Raw genomic sequence first — 11,992 nt, forward strand, 5'->3', positions numbered from 1 at the left:
GGATCCCACTTTGGGCCAACTTCACGCATTCCTCAGCAGCCCTGGCTGGTTCCTGCTGAGATTCGTGTGGTTGAATGAAGCCCCGTCGGCGCTGTGAGGAAAGTCTTTCCTCCGCTGCATCACGAGCTGCCCGTGTTAAGTGAAATTAGCTGTTTGGGTAGCTTCGGCTTATTTTGTGTGTACCCTAGCCCTTGAACTCAGAAGGATCCCCTGGGCTGTGTGGGACGTGTATTTATGCTCCCTAGAGGAGACAAAGTAGGAGTTTGTGGTAGCCGTTGTCCTGAATGATCCTGCCAAGCCCCTGAGCGGGCTAATGTCCTTCAGAGTGGGGCTTTTATGGGAAAAAAGACAACTAATGGGACAAAGGCGGACCGTTTGCAGGTCTTTTTTCTCTTGCACCAGCTCTGGGATGTACGGAGCCCCATCAGAAGGGCTCACACAGGAGAGGATCGCTGTGTGGTCCTGAAGCAGCTGCCTCCAGGTCTGTTTGTTGCTGGTGGTGTGGGATCCCAGCGAGATTCCTCCCTGGGAGAGCCCTAGGAGTATCCCCGATGTGCTCAGGACCATCAATCCAAGCAGTGGGGTTGCCTGAAATGCTGGCCCAGGAGTGGTTGTCAGCCAGCCATGGCCAGGGCAGATCTGTAGCCTGCAAAAGCCTCAAAAAGAACAGCAGATAACCAGCTGCCCTGCTGCCACGTAAGGGTTTGAAGCCTTTCCTAGCTCCACATCTATCCCGTTTGCATTTTTTTGGCCTGCTTGCACTCTCAGGCGTGTCTTTGCCGGCTCAGCAGCCAGAACAAAATTTGAAGTGACACCGAGGGGGAGCTTGTCTTGCTCCGGGACAGCACTTGTCAACCCCGGACCACGTTAACCCTTGTGGGGATGTTAATGCCTGGGGATGGCCCCTGTGATGGTTCAGGTCCACCTCCCTCCCTCCCACACCCCCTCGCTGTTTTGGAGAGCTCTGTGTGAATGCACGTGGTTGCGACAGGGTCTCCTTGGTCCTGGAGGGAAAGGGACACAGTCAGGTGGGAAGGGAGAGATTTGGGATTTTTCGGTGCGATCAGGGAGGGGAGATGGGGAGGGGAGCAGAAAGCCTCCGGAATCCATCCGATGAAACAAACAATGCTGGGGCTGAAATCTCCTGACTTTACTTTGGCAGCCGAGGCACAGGCCACATTATCTAATGTCCACTGCTGTCCAAAACATACTGATGGGGAAATGTTTTCCTAGTGGCCTCTTGTTTTAAATAATAATAGTAACGTGGGGCTGCCTGCCTTTGTAACGAGCTTGTTTTTTTTTCCTGGGGATGAGGTTGCAGGGATATATGTTAACCGGCTCTCTGTGTTGTCTTAACAGTTTAAACTTCCAAAGGAGTACAGCTGGCCCGAAAAGAAACTGAAAGTCTCCATCTTGCCAGATGCTGTGTTCGACAACCCGCTGCATTAGAGCTGAATTACACCCTCCTAACGACTGGGAGAGCCAAGTTACTGTCCATTACCCAGTGACTCACAGGATAATTAATGCAGTAAAAACTCTGCCTGCAAATAAAAGAGTTTGCTGCACAACCACTGCAAACAGAAGAGGAGCTCCTCAGCACCAGCCCAGACCGAACTGAGCCCTTTCCTTTATCCTTCCCAAGGCTGAGCTCTCTGGGAACAGCCTGCGTATGTGTGAGTGCGAGTGAGAAATATTTAACTATGAAAATTAGTAGTAAGAACCCTTTCTCTCTCTCCTAGCTACAGAACTCCCCTCTGCCTTAGCCCAGGGTGTAGACGCTCTGCACGCCTGTATTTACACATGCATTCTGCCAGGTGCGAGCCTATAATCCATGGATTAAATGTTCTTTACGTGACTCTGGAGTCCTTTTGTTAGCCAAACTTTTACTGACTGCAGAACTGTTCTTCCATGTGCTATTTTTTTTTTTTCTTTTCAGAAACGGAATGGTATTTCCCCTGTTTAAAGGAGGCCAAAAGCTCACATGCTTGAAGCTGAACAGATTTAAAGATGAACTTTCTAGTTCAGTCAAGAAAAACAAACCCAGATCCTCCCTGCCCTCAAATTAGGCATGTTTTAAGTGTTGGTCTTGGTGCTATTAGCTATGGTATCGCTGCAAACAGAGGCAACTTTATTCTCGCGCATCCTGTCCTTGTGCCTGAACCCCAGGGAAGGTCGCAACCTCTGGTTTTGCACAGGCAGGAGGAAGAAAGCTACCGGGGCGGGGGAGATCTCCTGTTTACAGTGTGTTTATCTTTAAAGAGATACTGTCAAGTACTTTTTCCTTGCTATTGTACAGAATTTGAGAAGCTAGAAAGGACCGTTTGTTCACAGGGGTAACTTAGGCAGCTCTGCAGGATCCAGAGGGCTGCTTGAAAGCATATGAAACGGAGATCTCCGCTGCCCTGGCATAGCAAAGGCAGACTCAGCCTCACTAAATCCAACTATTCTCGTTCCAGCAGGATTGGGCTCTAGCACAGCTCCATTTTCCCCTTCAGCCTTGCTGCAGCTGCTCTTGTTGCGGCTGGTGTCCCTCCTGTTGCGTGGATTTGGACTGTAGAGCATCGGGATCGGTTTGAAAAGACCTTGTCCTCTAGCTCCCCGTGGCCTCCCCCTCGGAGCACAAGGTGTTGTGCAGAGGATGCAGTCTTTGCACCATCACGTTGCGTCTCCTCCTCATTGCAAGGCCGGCCGCTGTGGATGTGCTGAAGCGAAGCACTGCGGCTTTACCCCCCGCTGCTGCTGCAGGTTGTCCCTGACGTATTCCCCCGGCCCTTCCCTGCCCGTTGTCTTTCGGTGGCAACTCTTCACTCCTCGGCAGGGGAGGTGCAGCTTTCTCTTCCACCCCTTTCTGCCGACAAGCTGACTTGGCCGTTCCTTCTTCCCGCTGTATGCGCAACTGTCGTGTGATCTCAGTGCAAGTAGAACAAAAGCTTTTAACACTTTACCTCCCCTGATCAAACAGCAAAGTCCAGGAGGCCTCCCGGTACCCCAGGGTTGGTTTTCTGTTTGTTTTCGGAGTTAATTTCTTCCTGGCACAGTCAGCTTTGATGTCTTTTTGCATATATTTGAGGCTGGTCAAGAAGCAGAGCTAGGAGCCGCAAAGCTTTCCTCGGACTTGCTGCAGAATTCCTCTGTGGCCTCAGGCAAGTCACTCGGTGTCTCTCTGTGCAGAGAGGGTGATTATTGACTAGAGGGCTGCAGGACCTACCGAAGCATGCCAGGGTTTGCAGGGGAGGGCGTGCTTTGTGTACAAAGTAGTGTTTGTATTATTATAATTGTTGTTATATTATAATTTAAGGCAGGCCAAATGCAGGGGCCAACACTGCTCGGCAGAACCTTCCCTTCTGCAAAGCTACGAAAGCAATTTACATGTAAATGAGGTTGTCATTTAGTCTGAACTCAGCGGATCATCCTCAAATCCTGCTGCGAAAGAACAAACTTTCGGAGAGCTGCGTGTGCCAGCCAGAGCGCTGCGTGTGCCGTGGCAGCCTGCGTTCATCCCCGGGATCTCCTGGCCAGTTTTCCTTCTCCTGCCCCGCACAGAGCCGATCCTGCACTCGATGCGTATCCAGGGGACACCGTGGGCTCGGGAGCAGCATGAAAATTGGCCGGTCCAGCCTCCAGAGCAATGCACCCGAGTGTCCCGTCGCCAGATAATGAACAAACAGACGATTGTTCATCAGGAACGGAGCAAGGGCAGCGGCTACAGCGTTGTCCCAAAGCCATCCGGCAGCAGTAGCCCGCGGACTGCGCCGGGACGGGGTTTGCTGGGGGTGCCTGCAGCAGAGCTGGCTCGCTGCCACGCTGCTGGCTGCTCCTCCTCGTTTCCAGATGCTGGCCCTCGTTAAAAGGAGCCTCCAATCCACGTCGTAGCGCAGAAGGGACGTTCGGAAGGTCAATCGCTGCTGCTCCTTCGGGCTGCCTCGTGCTCCAGTTCTGCCTGGCTTATGGTCATGTTTCCCTCGTCGTATTTGCTCTCCGGGTTGGGTTCTCATTGACTTCAGAGGGAGCACACCAAGAACGCGTTCGAAAACCCACCCGGTATCCTCGTGTCTGTGTGTTTCTGTTCCGTGCCACGTATTTCTGGATAGCTCTGGGTATTTGAGTTAGGAGCAGGTGGCGTGCCAGAAATCCCCGTTTCTGTGACGCTTTCTCGCAGATCTGTGCCGGTAGCCAGATAACAATTGAGGGGAAGGTTGGAGGGGAAGGAAGTGGAAATCCTCCTACTTAGCTAAGGGGAAAACTCTCAGACAAATAACTGCTAAAATAGAAGTCTCTGTCTTACCGTGAGGCCAACTCTAGGAGAGAAACCGGTGAAAGTCAACCCTGAAGCTCCAAGGTCACGCTGCTGCCTCTCAGCACTCATCGGGAATCAGAAAGTGGCGTGGTGCTCGGTGTTGGAAGAGCTGCACACCCACAGGACATCCCTCCCCTGATCGGCTTCAGGTCTGCGACCCTGCCGGAGCCTCACTCGTTGGCAAGTAAAAGAGATCTCGAGGCTGGATGTTTTCATCTCGGGGCAGGAGGACGTGTCTGCGTGTGAAGGAAATGGCAAGGAAAGCTGTGCTTTAGTGAGCGGAATAGTTTTGACAAGGGAAACGCAGCAGCGCTAATAAACGCCGCGGTATTTTCTAGCCCAAACCTGCTGAGATCTCGTGCAGGTCTGCTTGGTGCTGATTTTGCTCTAGATTGTGCAGGATTATAGAAACCCCAAACCTGCGAGGCGTCTGTTGTCTAGAGATAGCGATCTGGGCTTGAAATCAGTGGCTCCAGGTTTTCTCTCTCCTGGAGAAGCCTCGCGGTGCAGGTAGGCAGGGGCATTTCCAACCAGCAGGAGCCTTATGGCAGCCCCGCGATGCCTTGAAAAGTCCAACGTGTGACCGCAGCCCTGAAACGAGAGAAATCCCAAAAGCCAGGACTACTTTCCTTCTCGGCTCGTGATTAAAGAGAGGTTTTGTGCTGGGATCAGGCTGGCAGCCCCCCCAGAACCCACAGCCCCCCCCCTAAACCCACAGCCAGGGCTCGTTCAGGGCCCTTGCGGGGTCTCGAGGCTGTGAGAGGAGCTGAGGGGGGTGCAGGGTGCTTCACCACAAAGTTTTTGGCTGGTTGTGTGCTTTGTAGGGCTGCTGTTTGGAGGACGGGGCTGCTCGGGGGCTTGGCTGCTCGGGTGTTTGGCCATGGCAAGGCAGCACCACATCAGGTGGGGAGAAGCCCTTCAGGCTGGAAGCCGCCCTTCCACATCCCATTTTCCCCTAGCCAGGGCATGCTGGATGAAATCAGGGACCCCAAACGAGGTGGGGGCCCCGTGCCAGCACCGACAGCCCTTCCGCACCCCGGAGGCTTCATCCTTTTCGCGGCTGCCCCCAAACGAGTGTATATTGTGCCTTAATTCTCCCCGTGAGCGACGCTGCAAGGGCAGAGGAGCTGTCGGGCAGCCGGGAGCCCCTTTCCGTGTGTCTGTCCCCATGGATCGAAGCAGGCTTGCCCCAGAGCCAGCCCAAATCCCAAACAAGCTCTGGGGAGGGATGGGGGGGGTTCACGTCCCGAGATTTTAAAGCTGAATTTAGGTCTCTGGGACCGTTGTGGTTTTTAACGAGCTCTGTAGCGACCTACTATTTTTGTAACATTTTTTTTTTCTCTGTTGTGCAGTGCCTGCTTGTTCTCTTTCCCTTAAAAAAAAAAAGAAAGAAAGAAAGAAAGGAATAGCCTTGTGTTCGACACGAGTCCAAAATTTCAAGCGGAGGGTAAGCCAAAGGGTTGCAAACGTGTCTCAAGCTCGGCCCCGCGCCTCGCGGGCAGGCGCCCTGCCTCGTGCCGTGCCTCGCCACCTCTGCAGTTCCCCTAAAACTGCTGCCGGGCCCTAAAACCCCAGCACGGCGCTCCGTGGGCATGGCTCCTCTGCGCTGCTCCCCGCGCTGCCGTCTCCCCTCTTCGCAGGAGGGGAAGAAGCGAGAGGAGAGGAGCGGGGCAGAGGGGGACCTCCGAGAGCTGGAGGGAGATTTCCTGCCGCTCGTTGTGTCCTGCAAACACTGCCCTGTTTCTCTCTCGCCCTCTCCCCTCCTCTCCCGGCGAGGCTGGAGCTGAAAATGGCTCCTTTGTTCCTGTCCCCGGGGCCCAACTGCGAGGAGCAGAGCGGCTCCGGAAACACCGCGCCGCACGCGTGGAGCGGGTGGGAGGGACCCCGCTGGAGGTCCTACAGAAACCCCACACAGGGTACAGGGGCGGTAGGTCCTACAGAAACACGAGGCTGCGGGAGCTCCGCGCGGGTTCCTGGGGCGCAGCTGGGGCTCGGTGCCCCCTTTTGCCCTCCCCTCGTGGCCACTCCGGGGCTCCAAAGCGAGTGCAGGGTTTTTAGCCCTTCAAATCCCTTCTCCTTCCAGCCCAGGCTCTTCCCTACATCCATGCGGGATGCGGGTTGTGCTGCTCATGGGTTGGGTTGCGTTTTTGGGGGGGTTCCTGCAGAATTTTGCAAAGGCAAACTGGCCGGGGGGATCCGGGGCAGCCCCCAGCCCGGCGGCGAAGCTCCCCGCAGCTCCTGGTGTGCGTGTGCGATTGTCCCCCCACCCCCTTTTTTTTTTTTATATATATAAAAGACAAAAAAACAAATGGAAAGCTAAACTAGCAGAGGTTTTTAAATATTTTATATTAGTTTCTAATGTAAATTCCTACATTGTTATTGCGGTGCTGGGTGTGTTTCGCCTGCACGTGACTTTTGTAATATTTTTGTGAATCACTAAACCTTTTTTTTTTTTCCTCCCGTGTATCCGAAGTGCATTAAAGGTATTTGCATACTTGTCCGTGTCCTTCTCTGCGGGGTCGGTGCCCGAGGGACGGTCCCGCAGCCTTTTTGTGCTCCTCAATAAATCCCTTTAAGGGCAGAGAGGGGATGGGGGGAATGTCAGGGGGTGGAGGGAAGGGGTGTGCGTTCGGGGATGTTGTCTCAGCCTTCCTACATCGAAGGGGCAGCCTGGATTCAGGGTTAGGGGAGCGAGGAGCAGCCTGCAGCAGGTTCCCTCGCCCCAAACCCCGCATGCCATCGGCTTCCCAGGCCTCGAAGCGTCCGCAGCCCCTCTGGGACATCCCAGCAAGGACAGCGGGGCCGGGCAGTGCTGCCGGCGCCCGGTTAATCATTCAAACACATCAAGGCTGCGCGGGGAGATAAGCGGCCGCGAGGGCAGACCCAGGACATAAATCCGGGGACAGGGAGAGCCGGCAGAGGCCCAGCACAGCCCCAAATCCGCAGGGGGACCCCGGCCGGCACCCCTACACCCAGCCCCGTGCCTGGAGCTGGCCTCGCCGCGCTGCCTCCGCCCCAGCCGAACGCACCTTGGGGCGGTGAATTTAATTAAGGTTTCTGAAAAGCGGTGTCTGGGAGCCCCTCCTGGATCTGCGGCTCTGAACTTCATTAGGAGCGGTTTGTTGCTAATAACGCCGGCAGCTCCTCTAATTAATAATGGAAGGGCTGCGAGCAGATGCCAAGCCAGGAGAGGGAAGGGATTTGTTTGTTTATTTCTCTCTCACTCTTCTTTTTTTTTTTTTTACGGTGCGGAGGGAGGGCCGGGGCTCATTTCCCATCCAAAAAGTGATCAGCAGCACCTGGGGACCTTGACTGAGAGGGTCCCGAGGGGATGGGGACGGCTGGTGCGGTCCCACAGCCGGTGACTTCAGGGGGGTTTCCTTGGAGAGATGCTGGAGCACATCCCTGGGAATCACCACGTGGGAGGCAGAGCTCAGCAGCAGCCCCTGCTCGAAGCCTCAGCGTGGGCACTGCCCCTGTGCCGAGAGCATTTCGGGGATGCTCCTTGCCCTGGGAGGAGGCATCAGGAGCTCGGTGGTGGCCCCAAAGCTCTGGCACCCCAAAAAGGAGGTTGCCACGCGCGGAGAGGCCGTCCCGGCGGGCACCTTCCAGGCAGCAGCCACCGCTTCTGGCTGCAGCAGCTTCCCAAAACACCGTGGCGAGGTTTTGGTTTTTCATCCGAGGGGAAAAGTATTTTTAATGCACTTTCCCATCATCCCCATGTCCTCAGACTTTCCACACCGGCCACAAATGACCCGCTGGGGGCAGGCAGCACCACGGGGACGCTGCTGGAGGTGCCGCTGGTGGCCACAGGGGAGCAAAAGCAGGGGCAGATATTCGGGATCCCAGCAAGGAGAGCTCCCCAGATGGGAAAGGCTCGAGTGAGGGCGATTCCTCAGCCTCACCTGCGTGCCCGAGACCTGAAGAGCGAGCAGGGGAAGCCTGGTGGAAGCCCCAGAGCCGCGAGGCTGGGACGCGTGCTTTGGTTAGCTCTGTTTGCAAACAGCGATGGGTTGGAGACGAGCCGGGCACGCCGCTCACCACAGGTTCCCCGTGGGCCCACAGGCGGCTGGTTTTGGGTGCACGGGTGAGGCAGGTGCACGGCGGCACCGGGGGAGCTCTCCAGAGGGACTGGGCAGGCACCCAGCGAGCTCGGTGCGCCCCTGGAAATCCACGCGTGCTCCTGACCACCCATCCTGGAGGAAAACGCACAAAGAGGGTATTAAAAAACCAGCTCTGAGGTCAACCCGAGGAGGGAAGCGCAGCTCCCGGTGCCGGGTGGGATGTTCCCCATCAGTCAAACGCCCGAATCCGGCTGCTAAAAAAACACCGGAGCGAACGCTGAGCTGCACACACCCCTGGAGCAGGTGAGGGAGGGCTGGGGTTAACCCCAAAATGATCCGAAGCGTCCAGCAAAAGGGGAACCAGCAGGGAAAATTTAAAAAAATAAAAAATAAAAGAGGGTCTCGCGGGCATGGGGGACGTGGAGCGCCGCGGGGGCTCATCCCCGGGGGCTGTGGGGCGGCGTGGCAGCCTGCCCGCGGCGGTGGTGGCGGCCCGACAATGCTGCGAGGCGTCAGGAGCACGATCAGCGGTGGGAATCCCAGTCATTGCCTTAAAAGGAGATTTCGGGGACGCTTTTATTTGAAATTGTTTCCTTGTTATTCAGCTTATTGAGGGCTTTCTTTCGTTCCTGGCGCTGTGACGTGAGGGGGGCTTTAGATGCGCTACCCGCAGAATTAGCAGCTACGGCCAAGGATGTTTCTGCGGATTTTCAGGCCAGAAGAGACCATTAAATCATCCCGTTTGACCTCCTGCATTCGCAGGCCAGAGAATTTCACCCAATTACTCTCGCATGGAGCCCAATAACTTGTGTTTTTGATTCGAGCACGCGTTCCAGCAAGACATCCTGTCTTCATTTGGGGACTTGAAGCGATGAAGAATCCACCACTTACTTCCCTTAATTGTTCGTCCTCGCGGCAAAAAACGCACACACGAGGGGAGAAAAAAAAATACAAAAAAAAAAAAAAAAACAACAAAACACTGCTGACTTATTTAGGATTCGGATGTGTCTGGCTCGCTCCGAACCGGGGGGGCCATCCCCACCACCGTCCCCGCTGCCCCTTTTTTTGGCACAATGTGATGGGGATGAGGGGGGATTTGGGCACTCGTGTGGCTCTCGGTGGCCACCAGCACCCCCGTTGGGCTGCCATCAGCGAGCAGCTCGAGAGTTAACCACCTCCCAACAGATGTGACCAACATGTCAAGACACGAGAAGTACGTGGCGTGGATGTTTATAAGCACATCGACAGCAGGCATTCATAAAAGGTTATAAACCGTGGTAATAAGCAACCCATCAACTTGTTTGGACTCTAACACTTGATTAACCATTTATTAAAACATGCAGTAATCATTTATAAGCCGTCAGTGGAACCCAACGGAACGTCCGACTCCTTTTTATGTTCGTGGGTGCCTCAAGACTTCCCTTTCCCCCTGCTCGTGGTTAAAAGCTAACCGTGGCCGCGGGGCGCCCCAAACCCCTGGCACACCGGGAGCCTCCCGAATTTCCCGTGCCCCGTTGGGAGCAGGTGGGAGCTGGAGGGGGACCTGGGGGGGCCAAACCCCTGATCTGAGCCCCGGGGGAAGGAGCAGAGCGAGGGGAGAGCGGGACTGGAAGCGAGCCCCGGGCCTCCGATGCACGGGGCCGGGAAGGAAACGCCTCCGACGCCGCGGCAGCTCCATCCCTCTGTCAACAGGACCCTCCTTTTTGTTTGCCCTCGCACTCCTACTACCCTCGGACGGACCCTGTTTTTCCTTCCTGCTGTCCTAACGAGACCTAACCCCGTAATTGCTGCCATTACACAACCGGGATTGACATTTTATTAGCAATGCTTCCTGACCTAAATTTACGCCGCTGATGCCGCGGTGCCCGTCCCATGGCAAGCAAAACCCCTTCGGCTTTGGGGTCTGGGGCCGTCCCCGTTCCCTGCCTCAGTTTCCCCGGCTGTGCCGAGCAGGGGCTGTGGGTTTTCCAGCAGCAGGTCCCAGCCCTAGGAAGACTTCTCGGTTCAAAGCGAGCTCGGCAGCTGCCCGGCGGGGGGCTTTTTAGCATGCATGTGGTGCTGGGGCACTTGGCTGCAGCCTGCTTTCGCTGCACGGAGCATGCAGAAAAGGAAGAGGAAGGCTGGGAAGCGCTCCGGGGCAAAGACTGCGAAGGGTTCGCCTCGAGCCGGGCAGGAGCCATCCCACCCCGCTCCTGCCATCCTCCTCCTGTGGCCACCTCCAGGCCCCAGAGCTGTGTCCCCACGTAGGGCAGGTCACAGTCCCTAGGGGACCGAGCCAGCGCTCTCCAAAAATCCCTGCGTTTGTGGGGTCGACCCCAAAGCATCCCAAGAGACGCATCCAGACACCGGCAGCCCGGCTGTGGCAGCACCTGTCCCGCTTGCAGCAAGGGGTAAAATTTGGGCAGGATTTTCCCTCATTTTCCCTCTGCCCCCCAGTGGATTTCTGCAGCTTTCTGTCCCGTCCCCGTCCCGGGGAAGCGAGGAGGAGCCCGTGTGGCTGCCAGACTCCCTCGCTCTCAAAGAAGGAAGAAAAAAAAAAAAAAAAGAAAAAAAGAAAAAGAAAATCGTCCTGTTTTTCTTTTTTTTTGTTGTTGTTGTTTGGCTTTTTTTTTTTTTTCTTTTTTTTTTTTTTTGGAGGTTTGTGGCTTTGACGCAGTTTCCTGAAAATCCTGCCTCATCCTGCCAGGGGCTGAGCGAATGCACATCCCGGCCCTCTGCGGTGGGGGGGAAGAGAAGGAGAAAAAAAAAAAAAAAAAGAAAAAAAAGAAAAAGAAAAAAAAAAAAAAAGGCTTTTGCCAAACTGGCCTGACCAGAATGTGACACAAGAGCAGGAAATGAGTCACTCGGCAGGGCAGCTGCTCGCAGGCATTTGCATAGAAAGAAACCCCACCGGGCAGGGGAGCAGCACCGGCCCCCCCCCTGCTCCCCAAAGCCCCCCCAGGGCACCCGAGGCTGGACCAGCATCGCCCTGGCACTGCCATCAGGGTGGTGGCGGTGACACCGATGGCTGGGCTGGGCAAGCAAGGGGTCGCCCCTCAGGTTTGGTTGTTCCAGCCGGAGTTGGCCATTTTGCCCTGAATTTGCCCCAGGGTGAGGCTCCGTGCTCTGAGCCCCCATCCATCGAGCAGGGAGGATTTGGGGGAGGATTTTTCCCCCTAGGGGGGACGAGGACATCCCCACACCCTGTCCCCAGCAGCCATCCGGCTCCCCTCTGATCCCAGCCCTGGGGAAGCCACCCCATTTCCAGCGCACCCCATTTCCAGCCCACCCCATTTCCAGCCCACCCCATTTCCAGCCCCATTCCTACAAATCCTGAATGCTGAAGCTGCTCTCTGAGCCTTTACCCCCTCGTTGCCCCATTGCGGACGCAGCTTTTGGGCAGCTTTTGGTGCAGACTCTCCGTTTTGGGGCCATTTGTGCCCCCCTCCTTGGTGCGAAGCGGATTTACCCCAGCGGCCTGCTTTCCCCCCCCCAGCACATTTGGCAGGGGCTGGCTCCGCAGCGTCCCGCGAAACAGCTGCGGGAACATTTGGTGGCCGAGCTGCTAACACAGACACCTCTGTGCCTGGCCGAGGGGCGCCGAGCCCCCCGGGAGGGGCTGGGGCAGCTGGTTTTGGGACGGCCCTACAGG

General features: G+C 56.0%; 1 protein-coding gene across 2 annotated transcripts in view; it reads left to right on the forward strand.

The window, feature by feature from the left end:
* The window catches only part of SUFU (SUFU negative regulator of hedgehog signaling), an 82,514-nt gene extending 76,811 nt beyond the window's left edge, over positions 1–5,703 (forward strand). For both annotated transcript variants that reach the window (XM_068688331.1, XM_068688332.1), the window contains exon 12: positions 1,360–5,703. In XM_068688331.1, coding sequence (XP_068544432.1) covers positions 1,360–1,449 — 90 coding nt within the window. In that variant the 3' untranslated portion in view covers positions 1,450–5,703. The remainder of the gene's footprint in view (positions 1–1,359) is intronic.
* Positions 5,704–11,992: the final 6,289 nt, after the last annotated feature.

Source organism: Anas acuta, chromosome 7 (assembly GCF_963932015.1).
Source record: "Anas acuta chromosome 7, bAnaAcu1.1, whole genome shotgun sequence".
NCBI lineage: Eukaryota > Metazoa > Chordata > Aves > Anseriformes > Anatidae > Anas > Anas acuta.